Source organism: Drosophila rhopaloa, unplaced genomic scaffold (genome assembly GCF_018152115.1).
Source record: "Drosophila rhopaloa isolate 14029-0021.01 unplaced genomic scaffold, ASM1815211v1 contig_155, whole genome shotgun sequence".
Lineage (NCBI taxonomy): Eukaryota > Metazoa > Arthropoda > Insecta > Diptera > Drosophilidae > Drosophila > Drosophila rhopaloa.
Window position 1 is genome coordinate 10,410,108 of NW_025335034.1, and position 24,603 is coordinate 10,434,710.

At 41.8% G+C, this 24,603-nt stretch overlaps 3 protein-coding genes and 1 long non-coding RNA gene across 5 annotated transcripts; 2 read left to right on the forward strand and 2 right to left on the reverse strand.

Moving 5' to 3' along the window:
• Positions 1–370: 370 nt before the first annotated feature.
• LOC108037783 (acylphosphatase-2) lies at positions 371–3,128 on the reverse strand. 2 transcript variants are annotated; one of them, XM_017114424.2, is made up of 4 exons: positions 2,847–3,128; positions 2,673–2,789; positions 618–727; positions 371–558 (listed from the first exon to the last, which is right to left on the reverse strand). In XM_017114424.2, the coding sequence occupies exons 2-4, from the start codon at positions 2,706–2,708 to the stop codon at positions 441–443; spliced, it is 264 nt and encodes an 87-aa protein (XP_016969913.1). In that variant the 5' UTR covers positions 2,709–2,789; positions 2,847–3,128; the 3' UTR covers positions 371–440. The 2 variants fall into 2 exon arrangements, with proteins under 2 accessions (XP_016969913.1, XP_016969912.1); XM_017114423.2 differs by lacking the exons at positions 2,673–2,789; positions 2,847–3,128 and adding exons at positions 1,178–1,194; positions 1,256–1,478.
• LOC108037786 lies at positions 2,434–2,628 on the forward strand. Its single transcript, XR_001768904.1, has 2 exons — positions 2,434–2,474; positions 2,536–2,628. It is a non-coding gene; the product is annotated as an uncharacterized LOC108037786 (long non-coding RNA).
• Positions 3,129–6,044: 2,916 nt separating the features above from the next.
• Positions 6,045–7,833, forward strand: LOC108037782. Its single transcript, XM_044457213.1, has 3 exons — positions 6,045–6,299; positions 6,372–6,788; positions 7,118–7,833. The coding sequence occupies exons 1-3, from the start codon at positions 6,158–6,160 to the stop codon at positions 7,792–7,794; spliced, it is 1,236 nt and encodes a 411-aa protein (XP_044313148.1). The 5' UTR covers positions 6,045–6,157; the 3' UTR covers positions 7,795–7,833.
• Positions 7,834–9,254: 1,421 nt separating this feature from the next.
• LOC108037787 lies at positions 9,255–12,789 on the reverse strand. Its single transcript, XM_017114425.2, has 3 exons — positions 11,531–12,789; positions 9,638–10,057; positions 9,255–9,575 (listed from the first exon to the last, which is right to left on the reverse strand). The coding sequence occupies exons 1-3, from the start codon at positions 12,389–12,391 to the stop codon at positions 9,450–9,452; spliced, it is 1,407 nt and encodes a 468-aa protein (XP_016969914.1). The 5' UTR covers positions 12,392–12,789; the 3' UTR covers positions 9,255–9,449.
• Between the last annotated feature and the right edge of the window lie 11,814 nt (positions 12,790–24,603).

Genomic DNA, 24,603 nt, shown 5'->3' on the forward strand with positions numbered 1-24,603 from the left:
AAAATTTAAATTTAGCGCAAGTTTATTGATTTGGCAAGAAATGAATAATCATACAAACAATTAAAAAAACTAAAAAAAAAAAAAAAATTAAATTATAATTTAAATTAATTGAAAAATAGAAAATTATAACAACACTTTGACCTTAAATTATTAGTTTTACCATTTAAAGGTTTGTTTTCCGATTTCTCAAGGAAATAATGATTTTCAAATAATCTCCTAAGAAAAAAAAGATAATAATAATAATATTTTTATTAATAATAATAATTTAAGTTATTAATATTTGTAAGTAAAAATTGTAATAAAACTGATTTATTTATTATTCGAAAAAGCGTTGATCGCTCATATCATATTAGAGAACAATTTTTTATTCACATCCAAACAAAAAGTAATCGTAGATAATACATGATAAAAATAATTAATTTATTTTCATATATAACAAACTAATCCACCACAATTGAGAAGTTGCTGTAAGTGAACTCTGGGATTTCAGTGGTGTCACTGAAGATGCACTTGTCGATTCTGCTGGTTGGGCTGCCGGTGTGCTTTAGCCATAGGCGCCTGCGAATAAGCCGTGTATTAACCAACGTTAATTGATAAAGAGAAAACCAACTATTTACATGGACTCAAAGGCATGTCGATGTGCTTGAATTTCGCCCTTTACTGTGTTTTCAGTGGTGTTCTTGCACCAGCCCCGAACTCCCAGCTTCTGAGCTCTTCGTAAAGTGTACTAGAAAAGTGGAAACGAATTGCAGATAAAAATGAATTGCAGGCCCGATGAGAGGGTAGGCAGCCGTGTTATTTTCCCGGGGCCCGCATTGGTCAAGGGCCCGGCAGCGAGAAATTTTTCTCCAAAATTTAGATGTTAAGAAAAATTGAGAAGGATAAATATAAATCAGAAAGTCCACTCTTGTTCTGTGACTAAACTCATTTAGTTTCTGAAGTATAAAACTTGTGTATAATTCAAATAAGAATCGAAAAAGGGCCCGTGTCCCGGGCCGGTGTGGCTCTCGACGGCCTTGTGAATATGTACATATATAATGAAGCTTTTTCCAGATTTTATAAGCTACATTCATTCCAAATATAAACGACCAGGTGCTGAAGAAATCTCTTCCAACAAAATTCCAATCTACCGTTTCTTGTTAAAGGCTTTACATTAATTTCATACATTATTTCTTACCATTCGAAAGGAAACGCCTGCAAGGGGTGTTAAAAACAATTATTATGATTGGCCAAATTCGTAGAAGGGTGCACCAACCTTGCACTATCCCGAACACTTCAAATTGGCATCTGAGCACCGGTTCATCAGATCTATCTGTTGTGGTTTCTTTTTTTTGGAACTCGCTTTCAGAAATTCTTTTGGGGTCCTCATTATTTTCGTTCTGAGAAATTTTTTTTGTGTCTTTACTTTTATCTGGTGTTGTTGAAGCGGGAAGCGTTACTCTACGCTTTTTTTCTGTCTGCGTTTCGGTGGATGTCATAATGAATTAAAATTTTACTACTTGTATGTTTAAGATATATAAAGCGCTAAACTGTCAAAAAGCGATAGGTCGATAGACGGAATTAAATATTATGCTGTTGTTCAGCCACCCTATATTTTGTACGTCTTTTTTTTTTGGTTCGAAGTTTTTTTTTAATGCATAGTTTTCCGCCAGCACAATTCAAGCAGAAGAAAAAAGCTTTGTAATTTAAGAATAATATACATTTTTTGATGAACACTTTTATTTATTATAAGCCAGGGACCGTTTCGGATTTAAGTTTAAGTAAAAATCAGAATATAATTATTATTATCCCTTTTTAAACCTTTATTAACGATCTCCCTCTAGTCTTGACAAAGTTGCGAGTCCTCATGTACGCAGATGACGTTATGTTATGCCTGCATAAAGCGAAATTTCCCGAAGTTAAGACTTACAATCGGACCTAAATGCTTTTCAAACATTGTTGTGAAATTTTTAATGAAAAGACCCTTCCATACACACTTGGTGCTTGTGCATTGACTAGAATCATGCATGTTGGCGTCCTTCTGGACCTAAAACTTAAGTTTTGTGGCCATATTACTTCTTTGGCGAATAAAGCCAAAAGGGTGCTCGGATTTATCAAAAGGTGGTTAAAGGAATTCGATGATGCCTATGTCACGGAGACTTGTTGCATTTCAAGTTGGAATCGGCTGGAAGCATTAAGAAGGAGGTATTCGTTTTTGGTAGGACTATCGATAAAGTTGGAGGGTGGCAACCCCTACTGGAGTGGCGCCCCCTTCTGCTGATGCCCTCGGCTATCTAGCTATTTAAACTAGCCCGGTTCGCTCTGGGTATGCCTAGGATGGCTTTGATATGTCCAATGACCCAATTTCGAGAGAGGCTAAGGGAATATGGCGATATAAGGATGATAGGCAGATTTTGATATAGTCGCAGCCATATTGTCCCAGTAGATGGAGCAGAAATTAGTTAAGTAGTGTTTGTGCCGAATTGAAGAAAAATGTGAGTGAAATTAGAGTGTTATGTTTTATATTTTATTTTATTTATAAATAAATTTCCATAGGGCAACCGGGGTCCCAACACAAAGGGCCCCGGGATATTAAATTGAAAGATTAAATTGAAAGACTAAATTGGAATATTAAATTGGGAGATTAAATCGGGAGATATAATTGGAATATTGGCATACATACATCTACGCACCTTCTTTCGACCCAGCGATACGATTTGGGCCAGCATAACGCCGCCAAGGCTTTCTAAAATAATCCTCAGCTTTGACCGCGTAAGTTCGAAGACGGCGGCCAAGTTTGGTCTTAAAGGCTAAGAAAAGATAAATTAATTACTAGGAGAGCCATTAATGTAAACTTTAGTACTTACGGTGATAATTAAAATGTATATGAAGACCGAAATGTGCGAGTGAGTTGTCGCTGTGGGGGAGATGGAGCTGTCCTAGTCGCGAGGAGTGACTCCGACCAACAGATCATGGGTGATGCCTCCGCAGAATCCTCCGGGGCATCCTTGGTTGGGTGGGAGTGTTTGGCTAAGTCATCGAAAGCCACCAAAACACCATATTTTTCCCGTCAATTATAATTATTTACGTTGTTTACATTTTGTTTGTTTTGTTTGTTAGTGATGAGCGATAGTTTTTGTGATGTGAGACGCGTGTCATCGATGTTTATGTTGTGGAAACTGTAGGGATATGGGGGGTACTACGCCCTGGGGATTCGGGAGCTAGCCGGCGCCGTCCCAGGACAAAATTCAGTTCCATAACAGACTATTCATTTCACTATTCCGTCCAATCCTAGAGTACTGTTCACCAGTTTGGAGTCCGCAGTATGGTGTACATATAGACCGGATAGAGTCTTAATTTCTATGGGGCCCTAATTGAAATGCAAGCCTTATTTCACTATCTTACTCTAAAGACTTCTTTTAATTTATTTACCATCCCTATTAAACCATAGAACCATGCTTGGCACTACTTTTATTCTTAAATATATTCACGGGGATGTGGAGAGTCCCAAAATACTGCGTCGCCTAAATTTTTCTGTGCCTAATAGAATTACCAGGAACTATATTAGTCTTACTTTAAATTATTGTACATCTAACTATGATATGCATGAATCTTTTGCCAATCTTAAAGCCCACTATCCAGATCGACGAAAACCGTACGCCAGTCATGAGAGAGAGCGAGAGGCAAACAGCTGGCGTTCACTTTTCGTCGGGCCTTTTTTTTAAGCCTAGTATCCAGATCGACGAAAACTGTCCGCCAGTCATGAGAGAGAGCGAGAGGCAAACAGCTGGCGTTCACTTTTCGTCGGGCCTTTTTTTCACGTCGGTCTCCTGATCGCCGAAAAAAATACCAGAAAATTCCATAGCGTTGCCAGTCTGCGGAAATAAACTTTGGGTGAACCCTAGCGAAAAGATTAAAAAATTTAATCTTTCGGCGTGCGCTTTTCACTGAACATTATAAGAAATGGAGGGAAAAATTAAAAAAACTCACAAAAGTCGATTGCAGGTGTTTACATGTGAGGACAAAATAACATTAATACTATTTGGGGTGCCTCTTGTCAGAGCAAAATGTTTTTTAGGTCCAGAATGTACGAAAAAACACAATAAAAGTGCAGCTATGAACTTTAAATCAGCAAATAATTATCAGTAAATTAAACAAAAACAGCTGTTAAATTTAAATTGTATTGTTTTTTAATTTCTTTGTACAGCGGCAGACTTGTCTTGCCAAGGTATTTGATAATATCTTTTAAAGGCTCTTTCCCACAAATACGATATTTGAATTTTAACTGCTTGTCAACAAACCCAGCTGATTGACAGTACGACCGTAGCACGCTTAAATCTGATGAACTCTCAAACTTTTGGTCACACTGGAAAGATTAAAGTTTTTACGCTAGCGTAATCGTTTGTCTATCTGGATACTAGGCTTTACCATCGGTCCACAGATCGACGAAAAAATACCAGAAAATTCTATAGCGTTGCCAGTCTGCGGAAATGAACTTTGGGTGAACCCTAGTGAACTGTTAAATTAAAAATTGTAATCTTTTGGCGTGCGCTTCTCGCTGAACATTATAAGAAATGGAGGGAGAAACTCAAAAAACTCACAAAAGTCGATTGGAGGTGTTTACATGTGAGGACAAAATAACATTAATACTATCTGGGGTGCCTCTTGTCAGAAAAAAATGTTTTTTAGGTCAAGAATGTGCGAAAAAACACAATAAAAGTGCAGCTATGAACTTTAAATTAGCAAATAATTATCAGTAAATTAAAAAAAACAACTGTTAAATTCAAACTTTTGGTCACACTGGAAATATTAAAGTTTTTACGCTAGCGTAATCGTTTGTCGATCTGGCTACTAGGCTTTTTTCACGTCGGTCCACAGATCGATGAAAAAAATACCAGAAAATTCCATAGCCTTGCCAGTCTGCGGAAATGAACTTTGGGTGCACTTTTATTGTGTTTTTTCGTACATTCTTAAAGCCTAGTATGCACTTCGACGTAAACCGTACGCCAGTCATGAGAGAGAGCGAGAGGCAAACAGCTGGCGTTCACTTTTCGTCGGGCCTTTTTTTCACGTCGGTCCCCTGATCGACGAAAAAAATACCAGAAAATTCCATAGCGTTGCCAGTCTGCGGAAATGTGAACCCTAGCGAAAAGATTAAAAAATTTAATCTTTTGGCGTGCGCTTCTCACTGAACATTATAAGAAATGGGGGAAAAAACTCAAAAAACCCGCAAAAGTCTATTGCAGGAGTTTACATGTGAGGACAAAATAACATTAATTCTATCTGGGGTGCCTCTTGTCAGAGCAAAATGTTTTTTAGGTCCAGAATGTACGAAAAAACACAATAAAAGTGCAGCTATGAACTTTAAATTAGCAAATAATTATCAATAAATTAAAAAAAACAACTGTTAAATTTAAATTGTATTGTTTTTTAATTTCTTTGTACAGTGGCAGACTTATCTTGCCAAGGTATTTGATAATATCTCTTAAAGGCTCCTTCCCGCAAATACGATATGTTCTGACAAGAGGCACCCCAGATAGTATTAATGATTTTGTCCTCACATGTAAACACCTACAATCGACTTTTGTGAGTTTTTTGAGATTTTCCCTCCATTTCTTATAATGTTCAGTGAGAAGCGCACGCCAAAAGATTAAATTTTTTAATCTTTTCGCAAGGGTTCACCCAAACTTCATTTCCGCAGACTGGCAACGCTACGGAATTTTCTGGTATTTTTTTCGTCGATCAGGGGACCGACGTGAAAAAAAGGCCCGACGAAAAGTGAACGCCAGCTGTTTGCCTCTCGCTCTCTCTCATGACTGGCGTACGGTTTTCGTCGATCAGGATACTAGGCTTAAATAAGCAGAAAAAATGCTACAAAAAGGCATGATATACGATTAAAATATTTTCTTTTATGATTTTTTTTCGGCGCATTTAACAGGTTTTTATCTTACATTTAAACGTGCTGCACTGGCAAATAAGCATGTATAAAAAGGAATAATAGATTTTGGTGCTTGATTTAAAACTGGTATGTGTGTCGTGCTTGGTTATCGGTGCTTTGAAGGGTCACCCTGTGGCGATTCGTTTGGAACCAGTTCCGGCCTGCCTTTGAACAAAACAAAAAATTTCCTACACAAAATAAAATAGAGCGAATATTACACGGAAGCTATTTAATCGCACTATGCATACCCTATACGCGCTGCTCAAAAATAAGCTAAGCGATGTGCACCCTCTGCACAACATTGATTTGGACCGAGATGTGGCCTATTTAAAAGCACTGGTGACCAAAGAGATGCAGCTGCAATTCGACGCCAGTGAACTGGGTGAGTAAACCTCCGATTTAAACAGCTTCCCATTGTCTCCATTGTGCTAAGTCACCTTCTGCGCACTTGCAGAGATCATCTACCACGGACGCGTGCTGGAGAATGCCGACACCCTCAGCCGTTCGCTGCAGCCCAACGCAGTGATCCACTGCTTTCGGAAAACCAAACGCTATTCGCCTTATGTGCCGCCAGCGGCCTCAGAAGTCAACACCAAACACATCCAGGAGCTGTTCTCGCTGACCTCGCACCTGCAGATCAGCGTGACCTCGCGTTTTAACATCCTGCAGAAGATACTCGCGGAGTATCCGGAATTCAGACGCAATCTGGGCGCGCAGGCACTTATTCGGGATTCGGTCCTTTTTAACATGTTGCACGAGCCGGAGGTTGTCCAGAATCTGGTAAAGGATTACCCACTCATCTGCGAGGCGGCTCCCTTTATTGTAGACACCATTCGCAAGGAGCTGGCCAGGAACAGCTCTGCCACCCAATGTAAGAATAGAATCTGTTTTTTTGTAGTTCATTGTAGTCTTACAATGAGTATTTTGTGCTCTACAATAGTGTTCGTAAAGAACTTAAACTATCCCTCAGTTTTTATTTAAATATTATGTATTGATATTTTTTTTATCTCGCAGTTTTTGTTATATTTTGTTTTATACGATTTTAGTCCCATTCTTGAATTTAATCAAAATCAGTCGGATAGGAAGTCTTTATCGTATAGCTGCAATGGGTAAAATTTAGCCAAACTCAACATTCATTTCGGCTTGCCGAAGCAAACTTTCTTTCTAGTTTTATTTACAACCTATTTTGCAACTTTCTAGTCCAAGAACAGGCTGCCTCAGAGTCCACCACTTCATCAGAAGAAGAGAACTCCCTGGGAGCAGGTAGTAGCAGCAGTGGTGGAAGCAGCAGCGCCGTGGCAGCTGCGGCTGCCGCCAATCGACGCGATGAAATAGCCAATATCCGGCAGATCAGCCGACAGCAGCTGGCCAATGCTTTGGCAAACGTTACTTCGTTCAACTCACTATCAAATATTGCCCAGCGAAATGCGGACGAGGCGCTGCAAGGTGATGAGAGGCCAAGGACCACTTCTGCGCCACAGGCAGGTGTTGGAGGAGTGTTGGGAACCGGAGCAGGAGGCAGCAGCGGAGCGAGTGGCAGCGGTTCCATCTCATCAGAGCTTTTCCGCAATGAACTGGCTCGCGCTTTTCAATCTCTGGCACAGCAGCAGCCGTCACCGGTGGAGAACATGGATGTGGAGTCAGCAGTAGCCCCAGTCCTTGAGTCAGCAACTGCCGACGATGTGGATGACGAAGATGATGGTGGCGATGACAGCGATGTGCTACCACGCTGCTACCGCCGACATCGCTTTACCGAACAACTGCGCACCATGGCTGCCATGGGCTTTATCAATCACACACAAAACGTAAATTTTTTGGAAATTTCCGATGGAAACGTAGAACACGCCATTAATCTCCTAATGATGGGCATGAACTAAAAATAAATTACATCAATAAACTTTAAAATTATTGACTAACTTTAAGGATAGAAATGATGAAGTAGGCACTTCTGGTAGTTGTTTGAAGTACGGATTAAGTATAATATTAAAAATGGTAACAACGGCAGGGCTTATGTCGGGATGAAAGTTTACTGTACGTGCTCTGTCCCGCAATCTACAACATATGTTTACACAAAGAAACATCCTACCTATTTTTATACCCTTCAAGAGGGTATTATAATATTAGTCAAAAGTGTGCAACGCAGTGAAGGAGACATCTCCGACCCTATAAAGTATATATATTCTTGATCAGGATCACCTCCTGAGTTGATATAAGCATGTCCGTCTGTCCGTCTTTCTGTTTCTACGCAAACTAGTCTCTTTCCTTTGCACGCAGTATATATGTCATATATATGCCATATAACTGATTGATCGGAAATGCCATAACTTTGGTGTTTGTAAAGTTAGGAAGCTGGGTTTTATATTTGGCCAATCAATCCGACCTATAAATTTTATAAGGATCGGCCGACTATATCCTATAGCCGCCATATAACTGATTGATCGGAAATTCCATAACTTTGGTGTTTTTAAAGTTAGGAAGTTGGGATTTTTTTATGAGTATTAAGAATGCATCATATGAATAATTTTGGAGAATATAATTTACAGAGTATTATGCAAGGGTTATCAACGGGCTCCGCCCGAAGTTAGCTTTTCAATTGGTGGGTAGAAAATCCCAACTTCCTAACTTTACAAGCACCAAAGTTATGGCATTTCCGATCAATCAGTTATATGGCAGATATAAGATATAGTCGGCTGATCCCGGCCGTTCCGACATATATACTGCGTGCAAAGGAAAGAAGGATGTGTGCAAAGTTTCAATTCGATATCTTTAAAACTGAGAGACTAGTTTGCGTAGAAACAGACAGACGGACAGACGGACATGCTTATATCAACTCAGGAGGTGATCCTGATCAAGAATATATATACTTTATAAGGTCGGAGATGTCTCCTTCAATGCGTTGCACACTTTTGACCAAAATTATAATACCCTCTGGAAGGGTATAATTAAAACGAAAGCTCGAGAGAGTTCCGCTAGATCAAGGTCGGGAAGATTTTTTAGCTTACAGTCTTATCCCTCTTGACAGACGCATGTTAGCTAATGGATATTGTTTTCCGATTTTGCAAAACACAGCAAGAAAAGAAATGATGCCTACCTCAACCTTGCGAAAAAAATCGTATTATTAAATTTGATTATAACCTATTCCATTTCGTAAATTTCATTCTCCCCTTTTGATTTTAAGTTCACCTATAAAAAAAATATGCATTCATAATTTTCTCCGTGTTAACTTAATCAATTCAGAAACCAGCAATCTTCCTAGGGTTTCCTTATTTTAAGAACCTACTTTTAGCTTTAATTAAAGAAAGAAAAAAGAAAATAATTTGTTGAAACGTTGTTGTGCTAACTTTACGGACTTATATTTATTCTGCTGCTGAGGATTCTGAAGCATTAAGCTCCCAACTTAAGTAAGGAATATCTCACGAGAACTTGTTATAATTAAAAATACATTTTAAGGAGCATCTTGGTAAGCTAATCGGGCGAAGGATGCGGGCGTTGGGTAAAAGCTGGCTGTATAAAAGATTTGCCCTGTATATAACTAGTTGATTAGGTAGTCCAGCGCCTTGTCCTTGTTATTGTTGAACCTAAGAAGCGCCGCTGAGATTTTCGATTCGTCAAAGCCCAAGTCTATAAGCTCGCCGAGTGGGATGAGGTGTTCGATAATCTGTAAGAAGAAAACAAATTTCCAGGGACCGCCTTTTGTCAGAGTTCCTTAAGAAGGCTTACCTTTTTATCATCAATTCCGCAGAGGCTAACTACCTTGGCCACCCGCTCCAGGGGAAAACCCATGGTGCTGATTCGTACCGCCGTCGTCTGTGCAGGACCTGCCAGCTCCCTGTAGGAGTTCCTGCCCACAGCCACCTCAATTTTTGGATGCTGCTCTTCGTTATGACTGTGCAGGCGCGTGCGTCGTTTCTCCGCCCTTTGCAACTCTGCCTTAAGCTCCCGCAGGATGTCGGGCACACTGCGCGACTTGGTGGTCACCTCGTCCTCCGCTTGACTAAGAGCCAGCACGGCGGAAGGCGCTGGAGGCGCCATCAAATGGTTGGACGTGCCGAATCCATTGACGTAGAAGTTGTCTGTGGTATTATTTTGCTGCTGGGGGGAGTAGAAAGGCTGATGGCTATACCCCTGCATATGGTATACCTGCAATGATAACCATTTATTATGTCAAATCTGACGATCGGATTAGCGTAAACATATATATCCAGAAGGTTGTTCGATCTTTTACTTTAAAATAGTTTATATGGCAGGTTATATAAACAGCAGTCGCAGTAGAGGATATATTTCGAATTCAAATTGAAATCAAACAAGAAAGGAAAGCTAACTTCGGGCGGAGCCGAAGTTGATATACCCTTGCAGAATATTCTGTAAATTATATTCTTCAAAATTATTCATATGATGCATTCTTAATACTCATAAAAAATTCCAACTTCCTAACTTTAAAAACATCAAGGTAATGGCATTTCCGATCGTTGAGTTATATGGCAGCTATAGGATATAGTCGGCCGATCCTTATGAAATTTGGTAGGTCGGATTGATTGGCTAAAACTAAAACCCATAGAAAATCCCTTCCTTACTTTACAAACACCAAAGTTATGGCATTTCCGATCAATCAGTTGTATGGCAGCTATAGGATATAGTCGGCCGATCGCGGCCGTTCCGACTTATATACTGCAAAGTTTCAATTCGATATCTTTAAAACTGAGAGACTAGTTTGCGTATAAACAGAAAGACGGACAGACAGACGGACACACGGACATGCTTATATCAACTCAGGAGAAGGTCCTGATCAAGAATATATATACTTTATAGGGTCGGAGATGACTCCTTCCCTGCGTTGCACACTTTTGACCAAAATTATTATACCCTCTGCAAGGGTATAAATATCGACTGGCTATGTGAAACACTGGGATTAAAAAAAACTTTTTTTAAAGTTTATTATATTTTAAATTATTTGTTGATTTAACTAAATAATGCGGTCCTACCATTGCTCTATCAAAGCTAAAAAACCAATCATTTTTTTCACGTTACAACTGTATTAAATTATGTTGCATTGAACAACAATGTCATTGGTGCTATCACAAACACAACTGCATACTACATTTTTGAGCCATTCCGTGGTATTTTCGGTAGCTTCGATGCCATTCGTTAGATTTGCAATTAATTTTATATATTTTGTAAAACTGTTGTGAGCAGAAAAAAAAGAAATTAAACAATTTTTAATTTTTCATACAGTTCCTTTGAAAAACGCTAAATAGTTTTGTTCAAATAATTCGACCATCTGACTTTAGCTCTTATGCTCTTTGGCACTACTTCGGAAACTAAATCGGAGTATGCACGAGTGCTTAGAATAGTCTATATAACCGTAGTCACAAAATCTGGATCTGTTATCCGGAATTATTAATATAAAATATGAACAGTGTATGAATAGAGGATTTCCTCTTTTATTTAAATAAATAATGGTAATATGGATTTATCTAAACGTTTAATGCAAACTATTTTTGAATTACTAACAAAATTGCGAATGCAAACAGGTTAACAGATTATGGGCATTCGTTCTTAACAGAAAATATCTAGCCAGGAATTTTTTTGGAGCACAACTCAATAGGGTCCCACCTGGAAGTGATCCGGTTTATTCAGCTGCTGCTGGGCGGAAGCGCTGTACATGGGCGTCAGGTGTAAAGGCGTGGCTGGAATGTGGCTTGGCTCGCACCTGCCTTCATCATCACAGTGAACATGGAAATTGACGCTGTCAAGCGTCGCTTTGGTCTCCGCCAGCGTAGTCATCGTTAGCTCCACAGGAACTGGCACATCTTGAAGCGGCTGCTCCTCCTTGGGGAGATTTTCTTGCTGCTGCTGATCCTTGCGCTCCTCGAGTTGGGTCTGGTGCAACACTTGAGCGAGTATGTCCAGATCGTTGATGGTCTTTAGCTCGATGTTGTCGAAGGGCGTGGAGTTCATGTTGTACTCGAAGTCTGCGTAGTTTAAGCTGCTGTTTCGCTTGTGCAGCGTCTGAGGACTGGCCACCGGCGTGGTGCTTAATATTGTGGGTTGCAAGATGTTGTGGAAATTGCACACGCCAATTGACTTTGGGTCATGCGAGCAGTGGCGGGTCTCTGTGGTCGGAGGTGGCTGCTCCTTCTCCTCCTCCGTATCCGACGACAGGTCGTCCGTACTGGGGTAGTCGACTGCTCCGAGCATTTCTCTCTGTTTGGCCTCCCACGCACGTTGCCCGGCCTCCTTGCGGCGCTCCTGGCGACTCGTGCGCTCCTCAAGTTGCTGGCGACGCAGTTGCCGCCATCGATGCGCCTGACTCACCACAGCCCGCTCCAGCTGACCTTCATACTGGTAATCCGGATGATCAACGTAGAAATCCTTTCTGAACTGCGACAGTCGATTAAGGGTCGACTGCGGGAGGTGAAAAATGGCCGGCGGGGGTTTGTAACGCTCGACTATCTTGACCGGGACATCGTCCATGTTATGCTAGCGCATTCACCACGAATTTTGTTAATTAAGTTGCTACTACGCGATTTTTCGCTCTCTGTTCTCTTTTGTTGTTTCCCCAAGAAGCAGCGATAGGCGATTAGCGATAGACAGTGTCATCGGTGTCTGCTGATTTGCTCCTTTCTTCCGCTTATCGTGTTAGTTAGGGGTGCTCGGCCAAGGTCCCGTTTACACATTTGCGGCGTTATTTAGTTTCGGGCTAAATTTAGCTTTTTAAGACAGGGGGACCATTGGTTCCTAGAGATGAAAAACTAATATAGATCCGCCGATTCACGTTTTTCTACTCAAACTATCTTCAAGCTTAGCAGCTTCATGTACATATATGCTTTTGGCTGTATGACAAAAGCTGTGCATGATGTACATAATTTGTTATCATATTTCATCCATTTCCAGCCTTCGTTTCCCATATGTTCTTTGTTATTGCTTGTAGTTGTTAGTGGTGAAGCGATAGGCTAAATAATCGACACGAAAACAAAATCAAGACGCTGGCCTTAGCCCAACTCAGTAAAGCCTAGTATTCAGATCGACGAAAACCGTACGCCAGTCATGAGAGATAGCGAGAGGCAAACAGCTGGCGTTCACTTTTCGTCGGGCCTTTTTTTCAGATCGACGAAAAAATACCAGAAAATTCCATAGAGTTGCAAGTCTGCGGAAATGAACTTTGGGTGAAACCTAGCGAAAAGATTAAAAAATGTAATCTATTGGCGTGCGCTTCTCACTGAACATTATAAGAAATGGAGGGAAAAACTCAAAAAACTCACAAAAGTCGATTGCAGGAGTTTACATGTGAGGACAAAATAACATTTATACTATCTGGGGTGCCTGTTGTCAGAACAAAATGTTTTTTAGGTCAAGAATGTACGAAAAAACACAATAGAAGTACAGCTATGAGCTTTAAATTAGCAAATAATTATCAGTAAATTAAAAAAAACAACTGTTAAATTTAAATTGTATTGTTTTTAATTTCTTTGTACAGCGGCAGACTTGTCTTGCCGAAGTATTTGATAATATCTTTTAAAGGCTCTTTCCCGCACTGTAGCATACTCGTTTGTCGATCTGGGTACTAGGCTTAAAAGTTAATTTCAGCAGAATGACTGGCAACGCTATGTAATTTTCTGATATTTTTTCGTCGATCCAACGAAATGTGTCGCCAGCTGTTTGCCTCTCGCTGACGAACAGATTTCGTCACTCTGAGTACTTTAAAATGTAATCTATTGAGCCGGATGATGGATGGATGGAACTTTAAATTACCGAATAATTATAATTAATTTAAAAAAAGACTCTAAAATTAACATTGTATTGTTTTTTAAATCCTTTGTACACCAGCAAACTCGTCTTGGTACTTCAGAATATCCTTTAAAAGCCTTTTCACGCAGATAATTTGTATACCCTTGCAAAGGTGATTTTGGTCAAAAGTGTGCAACGCAGTGAAGGAGACATCTCCGACCCTATAAAGTATATATATTCTTAGTCAGGATCGCGTCCCGAGTTGATATAAGCATGTCCGTCTGTCCGCCTGTCTGTCCGCCTGTCTGTCCGTCTGTCTGTCCGTCTGTCTGTCCGCCTGTCTGTCCGTCTGTCTATCCGTCTGTCTGTCCGTCTGCCTGTCTGTCTGCCCGTCTGTCTGTTTCTACGCGAACTAGTCTCTCAGTTTTAAAGATATCGAATTGAAACTTTGCACACACCCTTCGGTCCTTTGCACGCAGTATATAAGTCGGAACGGCCGGAATCAGCCGACTATATCCTATAGCCGCCATATACATAACTGATTGCTCGAAAATGCCATAACTTTGGTGGTTGTATTTGGCCAATCAATCCGACCTATAAAATTTCAAATCATCGGCCGACTATATCCTATAGCTGCCATATAACTAAACGATTGGAAATGTCATAATTTTGGTGGGGCTTTTATGGCTTTATTTTTGGCCAACCAATATAATTTACAGAATATTCTGCAAGGGTATATCAACTTCGGCTCCGCCCGAAGTTAGCTTTCCTTTCTTGTTATACCCGTTACTCGTAGAGTAAAAGGGTATATTGTATTAATTAATTAATTATTTATCCCACGGGTCGTCCCTCGCAGTTGCAGCTTATCCAGGGGGGTGCGGGTGGCAAGGTTCGTCGCTGTGGTGGTTGGCCGGCTGGCCGTAGAATTCTCCAAGATGAATTACGAAGATTATGTTGGAAGGGTGACTGCCCTTCTTTACCTGCTGGCCTAGGGACTCAGACAGTTTTTCAATAATAAGAATTTAACGACGGTAGTCGGAGTATAAATTGTATGAGCGACAGCTCTTTATTCATATAAAGTCAAATCTAAACTGAAACTTAAAGCTAACAAAAAAGAGACTCATAGCGGCCACTCCAATGGGTAGTCTTTGCCGGCTATGCACGAGCTTCCGGCCAGACGCTGTGTCAGCAATTTGGCCGGAGCGAGCCTTCGGACGATCGGTCATTGCCGTCGCCCGGTTAACTTAGTTAACTACTCCCCCCTCAGAATTAAGGCTCCCCTTTGGGCAATCACCTGCCTTAGCTGGGCCGTGGATCTCCTGGCCTGGGTGACTCGCCGATAAGTGAGACCGACGCAGATCAACGCGCAGCAGATCGCTCCTGCGATTAGCATTATCTGGTGTGAACGATAGCCGTTGATATCTTCCCCGAATTGTTTAATATGTTCCAAGTTACGCTCACTCAAGCGGTGAAGGTATGGAAGGCTGAGAATGTTATGCTCCAGAGTGATGTTCAGGGAAGGCGAGCTAGCCACTCCTGGTACCCTTTTCCGGGCCACGTCGTGATTGACGTATCGGGTTTCGTTAACCATGGCACTCTCAATGAAGGTGATGAGGTGAGTTCCTCGTAAGTGGACGTAAGTGCCGTTGTCCACCCTCACACGAGCTGGACGATCGTTTATGATGATAATGCCTTCATCTACGTGGGTGATGGGGTGCAAATCGCTATGCTGGATATCGCAGTGCGCAATACCCCCAGCGTGGAGTTCTTGGGCGCATGATCTTCTCAGCGCCAGTTGACAAAATGTGGCTCCAGGTGACACGGAGCAGTTTTTGACTGTGTGAATCTCTCCGTCGCAATCTGCTATGACCTTGTCCTCCAGCCTGAGTACTGTGTCATGGTGTGACACGGGAAAAACTGTGATCTTGACACATGCTGACTTAATTTTTGGAAATTTAATAATAAAATGTAAAATGTTAACGGATTGTAATATTTTGACAGACGCAACGGACAGTATATCTCTAATGGGGGTATCTGTGGGCTCCTCTATCCACACACTTTCCAGGTCTGCATGATCTAATATGCTGGGGCTAACTATATTGATTTTGGCAAGAGCTATTGCTAGCAATAAACTCTGCAGCTCCATCGCAATCATCCTATTCCGAGATAATAACATCTCGTATAGGTGTCCCGTATCAACTTGGGATTTTTTAGCCGACCTCAGAATTTGGTTGACAGTGGTGGTAATACTATTGATTTGTTCCTGCACTTTGTTGTTAATATTTATCTGTCTATTGTTTGCATTGATAAGTTGAAATTCAGTAAGTTTAATGTTTTCGAGGTCTTCCGCGTCTGGCGTTCCCGCCACTACTTTTAACGCCGCTCCCAAGAAGTCTAAACTCCTGGCTACCCTATGGTGGATGCTTAGTGATTCGAGAAGGTCACGCAGGTGACCGACATCTACGATCAAAAGCTTTTGCATGTGGGACTGGGGAAACATGTTAATCATGTCACCAGTTTCCTCCACCACGCGCCTATACTCTGAGAGATTCGCTGAGTGTCTCAAAAATGCGAATTCTTCCCATACTAAAATTCGTCCATCAATGATGGGAATGTATTTGGCTTGCGAGTAGTCCGTGACGTGCGCCGATGTCAGGGCAAAAAGGAATAGCAGAGGTATGGGTTTAAACCTGTAATTTTGGATTTGTTGTAGTATTTTATAACATTTGGGTAGCCCACCACCAAACATATGAGATAAAGCGTAAATGAGTTATGAGTACAAATAATGGTAATGAAACATGATAAGGACAAAAACTTATGCCAAGTGGCTAGAGATAAAAAATGGAAAAAATAGTAAAAAATTATCAAGCGAATGACAACATGTTTGTGTCTCGCCTACCTAAGGTTGTCCTTGTGGACCACCCTCCCCTTAATGAGGACTGTGGTCCCCATGTCCGCTTCCACAGTTTTTTCTTCGCATAACGGTGAAAGCTTGTTGCCTAGTCTCCTGTTGGATTTCACTAGGACTTTGTCGCCGACATTGAACACTCGGTTTTGTCGGGAGGTATTTTCCCTGCTTCTTAGCTTATTTTGGGCAAGTCTAATCTTATCCTGTATTTCGCAATGCGGGTCACTTGCTTGTGTGACTACCACGTCGGCCGGTCTCCTATCGATGACCGAATGGATAGACTTGTTGTACTTAGACGTAGCCAGCAAGATCAACTCTACAGTGTCGCTTATGCCTTTGTCGATTTTAAGGCATCTGGCAAGCTCCACCAGAGTGCTGTGGAATCGCTCCACTTGTCCGTTCGAGACGCTGTGGAGTGGCGGTGCATTTGAAATGCTAACCCCGAAGTGATTTTCCAGCATGGCCCGAATAGTGTGCGAGTTCAATGAGGGTTCATTGTCGCAGTAAATGACTCTGGCTTTAGGGAAGACGTTAAGAAGTTGTAGTAAAGCCGGTTTGAGATCCTCTATTGTTCTAGAGGGAATTGGTTGGACCATTGCAAACTTTGAAAATTTGTCAATGCATGTGAGGAAGTATTTCTTATCAGTGGAGAAAATGTCTATGTGTAGCATTTCTCCCACATGCGACGGTACTGGCGTTTCGCCGAGTTCGTGTTTTTTAGGATGCCTGTCATATTTTGCTTTAGCGCAGGTCTTGCAGTTAGTGACGATTTCATTCGCTAACTTGGTCATTTTCGGGAAATAGTATTCCGAAAGTACCTGCTTGACATTCTCCTGTGCAGATCTGTGAGCCCTATTATGCTCAGTGGTGAGGATTTCTCGTCTCTCAGCGACTGCGAAAATATCTGTAATACGGTTTTTACAGTGCCAGAATTTGGTGGCTGGGAATTGCCGGACCAATTCATCCTGTATCATTGCCAGCGTATGCAGATCGCAATGAATGGCGTTTACGCCTTTGGGGACTATAACGTCCGCGAGCTCCTCAAGCAGTGACTCCTTGCATATGAAATCAATGCTGTGCCGTCTCTTGTTTCCGAAGAGCACGAAGCTGCGTTTACACGGAAAGCGTGCTTCCTCCAGAGTTATCTGGTTCTGAAAGCAATTCAATGGCTTATCCGTGGTTTCGATGGTGTGTGTGAGCGACACTTCACTGTGAATAGTGGCCGCACACGAATAAGCTTCTTCCGCCTCCACAACGTTAAGTTGCTGTCGGGAGAGGGCATCCGCAACGAGATTCTCTTTGCCGGGCTTATAAAACATTTTGGCGCCGGACTCGTCGATGCGAGCTTTCCATCGTTTGATTTTCGCATTCGGATTGGATTCCGATACTGCGAATGTCAATGGCTGGTGGTCAGTATAGATATTTATATCTTTTACTGCATATAAGTAATGGCGTAATTTTGCCAGTGCCCAGACTATGGCTAACAGTTCACGCTCGTTAGTAGCGTAGTTAACTTCTCGGTCTTTTAGGGTCCTAGATATCATGGTGATGGGTCTTCCCTCTTGGGATAGTACCGCGCCAATGCCAAATGCCGAGGCATCCGTCGTTAGATCGAATGCCTTCTTGTAATCAGGGTAGCTGAGGATGACATCCTCTGAAGCCAGAATGTTACGCAACTTTTGGAAAGCAAGCCGTTGCTGCTCGCTAAATTGCACCTGGATATTTTTGGATCTGTGTCTACTGACACTTCCATGCTCCCCTTTCAGGATATCGGAGATGGGCCTAGCTACTGATGCAAAATCTTTAATGAAGCATCGGTAATAACTGGCCAGGCCAAGGAACGATCTCACCTCGAATATATTTTTGGGTTCGGGGAATTCCTGAATGGCCTTAATTTTTTCTGGGTCAGTTGTAGCACCGTTGCTGGTGACAATAAAGCCCAAAAAGTTAACGCTTTTCTTAAAAAAACGCGATTTCTGCGTTGATACCCTCATGTTGGCGTCGTGCAGGCTCTTAAGAACCCAATCCACGTGCCGTATGTGGGCGTTTTCGTCTTCTGAGAAGACGATGACATCATCAACATAGACATAGCAAAATTTGCCAATCTGCTCTCGCAGTATGTCGTCGATGGTTCTTTGGAAGATGCTGGCAGCATTCTTCAAACCAAACGGTAGCCGGCGAAACTCGTACTTTCCTCCGTTAACGGAAAAGGAAGTTTTTTCACGGTCACGCTCTGCCAGAGTGATCTGGTGGTAGCCAGACTTCAAATCGAGTGTTGTGAAGTATTTGGCTTTGCCTAAATTCCCTAGTATCATAGAGATATTTGGCATAGGATAGCGATCAGGTATCGTCCTCTCGTTCAATTTGCGAAAGTCCAATACGAGCCGCATTTTGCGGTTGCCCACTTCGTCAGTGCCCTTTTTGTCTACTACCCATATTGGGTTGTTGTAGGGGGACTTTGACTTTTGTATTATGCCGTTTTTTAGCAACTCTTGGATTTCGTTATTGACAAAATCAGCTGCCCCCATTGGGTATGGGTAAAGTTTGGCATAAATGGGCTCCTCACTAACCGTCCTGATGGTAGCTACCACCGACGTGTTGTAAGGTAGAGCCTCGTTGGCGTTTGCAAAGGCTTTTTTTCGTTCGCCGAGCATTTTTATAAAGGCCTCTCTAGCTAGAGGCGGGGCGTCCGAGCAATCAATGTTGGTAAAATTGACGTCGGGGCACGATTGGAATTCTAACTGTTCTACTTCGGAGCCCCATTTGAGGTGGCCGGAAGCTAGACAAAGCGATGCCCCTGCCTGTTTTAACAGGTCAAGGCCAATTATGGCATCGAAGGAGGACAAATCTGGTAATATGAAGAACGTGGCCTTCAAGTTGAATAGGGAGACAAAGCACTTCCTAGTGATGGTGGTGACGCCATGGATAGAATGTATCGTAAATGGCGATTCTACCGGGCGGATGCCTTTCAATCCTTCGTATGGACGGATGAAATTTTTTGATGCGCCCGTATCTACCAAAAGCTTCATTTCTACTCCTGCTACTCTTCGTCTGATGACGGGTAGCAGGGATTTTCCCCTAAAAAATTAATAACGTCCGAATCATATTCATGAATGGCGTCATCATTGATTTCCTGGACCGCGCCTGAGGCTGCGGCGGTGTATTTGCCCTCGGTTTCGCCCTCGCTCTGCGCGATGTTGTTAACTCTCTGCCTCTTGTGCGGGCCAGATCGATCGGACACGGCCGGTTTCCTGTTTTGGTAAGCCGGCGCTTGAGATGGCTTGAACATCCTGGACAGCGAAGGGTCGATGTCCATGGGCTCGGGAGTATTCTCATGAGGCCTATCACCGCGTGGAGCAGAGTGGACCTGAGCTTTGTGCTGCTTTGTGAAATACGGATTCTTGCTAGCACCTGTTTGCGAATTGTTTTGAGGAGTGGCCTGTTGGCGCTCCTGCGTCCTAGGATATTGTTTTTTTCTTTATCCTCCTGGCTTCTTGCAAACGAAGCCGCGAAGGAATACCTCTCGTGGTTTGCTTCCACTTCTTGGGCCAAAGCAAGCGCTGTTGGCATGTCCTTCGGCTTTGCCGAGAAGAGGACATCTGTGAGGCTGCGTTTTAATCCCGAGATGAATACTCGAAGGGCATCATCCCGGAATTTTTCGCATAGGACCCTTGCCGCCGAGGCATCGTGCGACATGGTGGCTTTGTTTGTGAGGAGAGTTAATTTTTTCTCGACCTCGTCATAATATTGTAGCAGAGAGAGATTTCCCTGCCTGAGGGTGCCCATCTCTTGTTCTATGACATGCATCGGTCGCTTGTCACTGTATGTGAAATCGAGGCGATTTATAATCGCATCAAAATTCAATACAGTGCCAAACGAAGATAGCACGGCATCAGCAGGGCCCCTAATTTTGCTCCTAATAATAATTACCGCCTGGTAATGGCGTGAGCTATTTACATAATTTCTAAATATATAATACGCAGCTACTGCCGCTTGCCGCCAAGAGACATATGTCTCTTGTGCCCCCGTAAATTCGGGAAGGCATTTAACGGCGTCTAAGGGCTCGTTGCATTGAACATTGCCTGAGATATCAATCGGTTCATAAACTTTAATCTGGGGAGTTTCCATCTGGGCGGGTGATATCCGCGCCTCTGCCACCTGCCTAGCTAAGTTCTCTATAGTTCGGCGCATTTCATTCTCCCTGCGCTGGTCCTCGCCGGCCTTTTCTATTAGGGCGTTGGCGATAGCCGCCTGGATGACAGCCTGGAGCTGATCCGCGTTTATGGACATGTTTGTATTGGGAGCGGCACTGGTAGCCGCCTGCCTCGGTGCAGAAGTAATTAGAAGTCTCTCAGAGTCTGACTCTGAGTCGCTATTTTGTTTGGTATCCCTATAATCTAGGAATGACATGGGCAGCAATGTTAAATTCCATCTACCAAGAGTTGCATGCCTAAGCAGCTTTACATAAAAAAATTGTACAGCAAAGGGGCCGTGGCAGCTGGGCTGCCGCTATGGTAAACAAAGAAGCGAAGCTAACAGAGCCGAAATGTGAATGCGCGGTGTCGGGTTCGCGTACCGGCGCGGAGCGGGGAAGCAGTAAAAAAACAAAAAAACCCCAAGATTGTTGCAAAGCTAATACAGAGAATTTTAAGTATAAGCAAAAAACACAACGACACAAAAGGGCTAAATTAAATGCCCACAATTGGATGTGACAGCTCTGTCGCCAATAAAATTATTTAAATAAATTAACAATTTATTTATTTCCCAGCGGCGCTCTTGCGCCGAGGCTGAGATATTTAATACTATATTTATACTGTCTGATATATTTATATTTTTTTATCAATTAAAAATGCAAACAACACACAGAAGCAAATATAATAATAACGCATATAATTTCACAATTTAAAATTCCACAATGTCATCAAATAATGAGTATGTTAATTAATATTGTATTTATTTTTTTAAATTAACACCAAACAAATTATGGAAGCGGAGCTGCAGAAAGTATTCTGGCAGTGATTTACTTGTTTTATTTATTCGAGCTGCAGAAGAATATTCTGGCCGCGATTTATTTCTTTTATTTATTATAAGTTACACACAAATGCAGATACCGGGAAGTATAAGGACTGAGGTGCTCACTTACATGATCCCTATTATACCGCTGTGGGTACTTTTGCGTTGAGCGCCAATTAATTAATTATTTATCCCACGGGTCGTCCCTCGCAGTTGCAGCTTATCCAGGGGGGTGCGGGTGGCAAGGTTCGTCGCTGTGGTGGTTGGCCGGCTGGCCGTAGAATTCTCCAAGATGAATTACGAAGATTATGTTGGAAGGGTGACTGCCCTTCTTTACCTGCTGGCCTAGGGACTCAGACAGTTTTTCAATAATAAGAATTTAACGACGGTAGTCGGAGTATAAATTGTATGAGCGACAGCTCTTTATTCATATAAAGTCAAATCTAAACTGAAACTTAAAGCTAACAAAAAAGAGACTCATAGCGGCCACTCCAATGGGTAGTCTTTGCCGGCTATGCACGAGCTTCCGGCCAGACGCTGTGTCAGCAATTTGGCCGGAGCGAGCCTTCGGACGATCGGTCATTGCCGTCGCCCGGTTAACTTAGTTAACTTATTCGTGCAAAAGTATGTAACAGCTAGAAGGAAGCGTTTCCGACCCTATAAAGTATATATATTCTTGATCAGGTTTGTTTCAAACTGGTGCCACGCCCCCTTTAACGCCCACAATCGCTTTTATACGATTTTAAAAATTTAAATATTTCGGAAAAGTAAAAATGCAGTTTTATTGTGTTTATCAATACCTATCGAAATGTAGAAGAAATTTTTCAAATCGGACCATTCGTTAAAAAGTTATGCGTGATCAAAATTTCTATCTCCATCTCCCTCGCACTCCCTTTACCTGAGTAACGGGTATCTGATAGTCGGGGCACCCGACTATAGCGTTCTCTCTTGTTTTTTATTGCAGCATGCCATATAAGACTATTTTAGAAAGTGTACAGTGACGAACTTCCTCCCTTTTTGTATTTCTTGCTGTTGGACAAATATTATCCGTTTTATCCAAATAGGATGACAATATCGTATGTTCTATATGTGCTCATTTCTTAGTTTTAAAAAGTTTTACAAATTAGTTTGCTGCTCAATTAAGTCGTATTAATATCTAAAAGTGTTGGAGTATTTACCACATCATTTGGATAAATTATCCTATCCTATATTATTCTCTTCAGCTATTATATCCCGCTTAATATGGTCTAGTTCCATTAATGCTAACGCAACAATGGTGTCTTCGTTTGGCTTTATTATAGGCTGTGTGCCTTACTTTTTGTTTGAATGAACAACTCGTAAAGTCAATATACAGAAATCTATATAATAGAACCATAGATCTTGAGCTGTCTTTTTTAGTGTCACATGTTAGTGAGCCAGTTTCTTTTTGGCCCTTTTAATAGGCCCTTTTCCCAGGAAACGGGAAACCGTTCGAAACGGTTGGGATTTTAGACAAATGTGAAACTCCGATTCCCACAGAGCACATCCACCATCCGATAACAGCTGATCTGAACAGCTGTGGCTAATCATTCTATCCTGTTGCATTTTGCACAACATTTAAAATGAGCACAATAGCGCTATAAATGATACTTGGTAACAGACTGCAAGTGATCTACGCCAACAACCAAATCGGACTAAGGGATATTTTCACAGCCTTTAACAATTATTCCTATAGTTTACATACAAAAATAAGATTCGGATTCGTGTCAATAGCTTATATACTGCGCGTAATATCCTAAAAAACATCCAATTTTAACCGATTTCACCCTATTGTTCATATGGGAGCTATAGGATATAGACGTCCGATCGGCACGCGCTTTAACCCTGATCAAGGTATGCATAAAAAAATAAGATTTGGAAAGACGCATGTCAATTGCTTTTACACTGCGCGAATTATCTTCCATTCTTGAAAGTTATATCCGATTGTTCCTATGGGAGCTATAGGATATAGACATCCGATCGGTTTTTAAACTTGATCTGCGTATACATGTTTTCGGACGACTGTGAAAGTTTCAGATTGTTAGCTTTTAAACTGAGCTTGCAAACGGTATTGAAACAGAAGGACGGACGGACAGACGGACATGGCTATATCGATTCCCCTATTGATCCTGATCAAGAATATATATGGGGACGGGAACGTTTCCTTCACTGCGTTACAAACTTCTGACCAAAATTATAATACCCTCTGCAAGGGTAGAAAAAGGTGTCAATATTAAAAATAATATCACAAATAGAGGTCGAAAATCGGCAATAACAGCTCGTGACAAAATAATTCTAGACACACTAGCGGAAGTCTACGGTCAGCCTGCTCTGCGGCTCCTGCAAAGCGTGCAAAGATGGACCACAAGGCCGAGCTTGTGGAGATAGAGCTCGAGAAAGGCTGGAGGAGCAGCAAGCGCAGACCGAGATCATGTCATTGAATTGAGCTTGGCTGTCTGCCACCCTTGACATTAAAAATAAAATAAAATATGAAATTATAATAAAACAAAAAACTAACATATTTATATTTAATGACCTTGATTTGTTACCATTAAGACATTATTGGGCAATAGCTGTTATTTTTTTTTTTTTGAGGCTGGCAAAATTCTGCAGACATTAGACCGATTTTGTTGTCCGTGTAGATCACTTGCAGTCTGTCATTTATAGGGCTGTTGTCTCATTATACCCGTTACTCGTAGAGTAAAAGGGTATATTGTATTCGTGCAAAAGTATGTAACAGGTAGAAAGAAGCGTTTCCGACCATATAAAGTATATATATTCTTGATCAGGGTCACTAGCCGAGTCGATATAGCCATGTCCGTCTGTCTGTTTGTCTGTCCGTATGAACGCTGAGATCTCGGAAACTATAAAAGCTAGAAGATTGGCATTTTGCATGTAGATTTTAGGAGTTCCTACGCAGCGCAAGTTTGTTTCAAAATGGTGCCACGCCCCCTCTGACGCCCACAATTTTAAATATTTCGGAAAAGTAAAAGCGCAGTTTTATTGTGTTTATCAATAC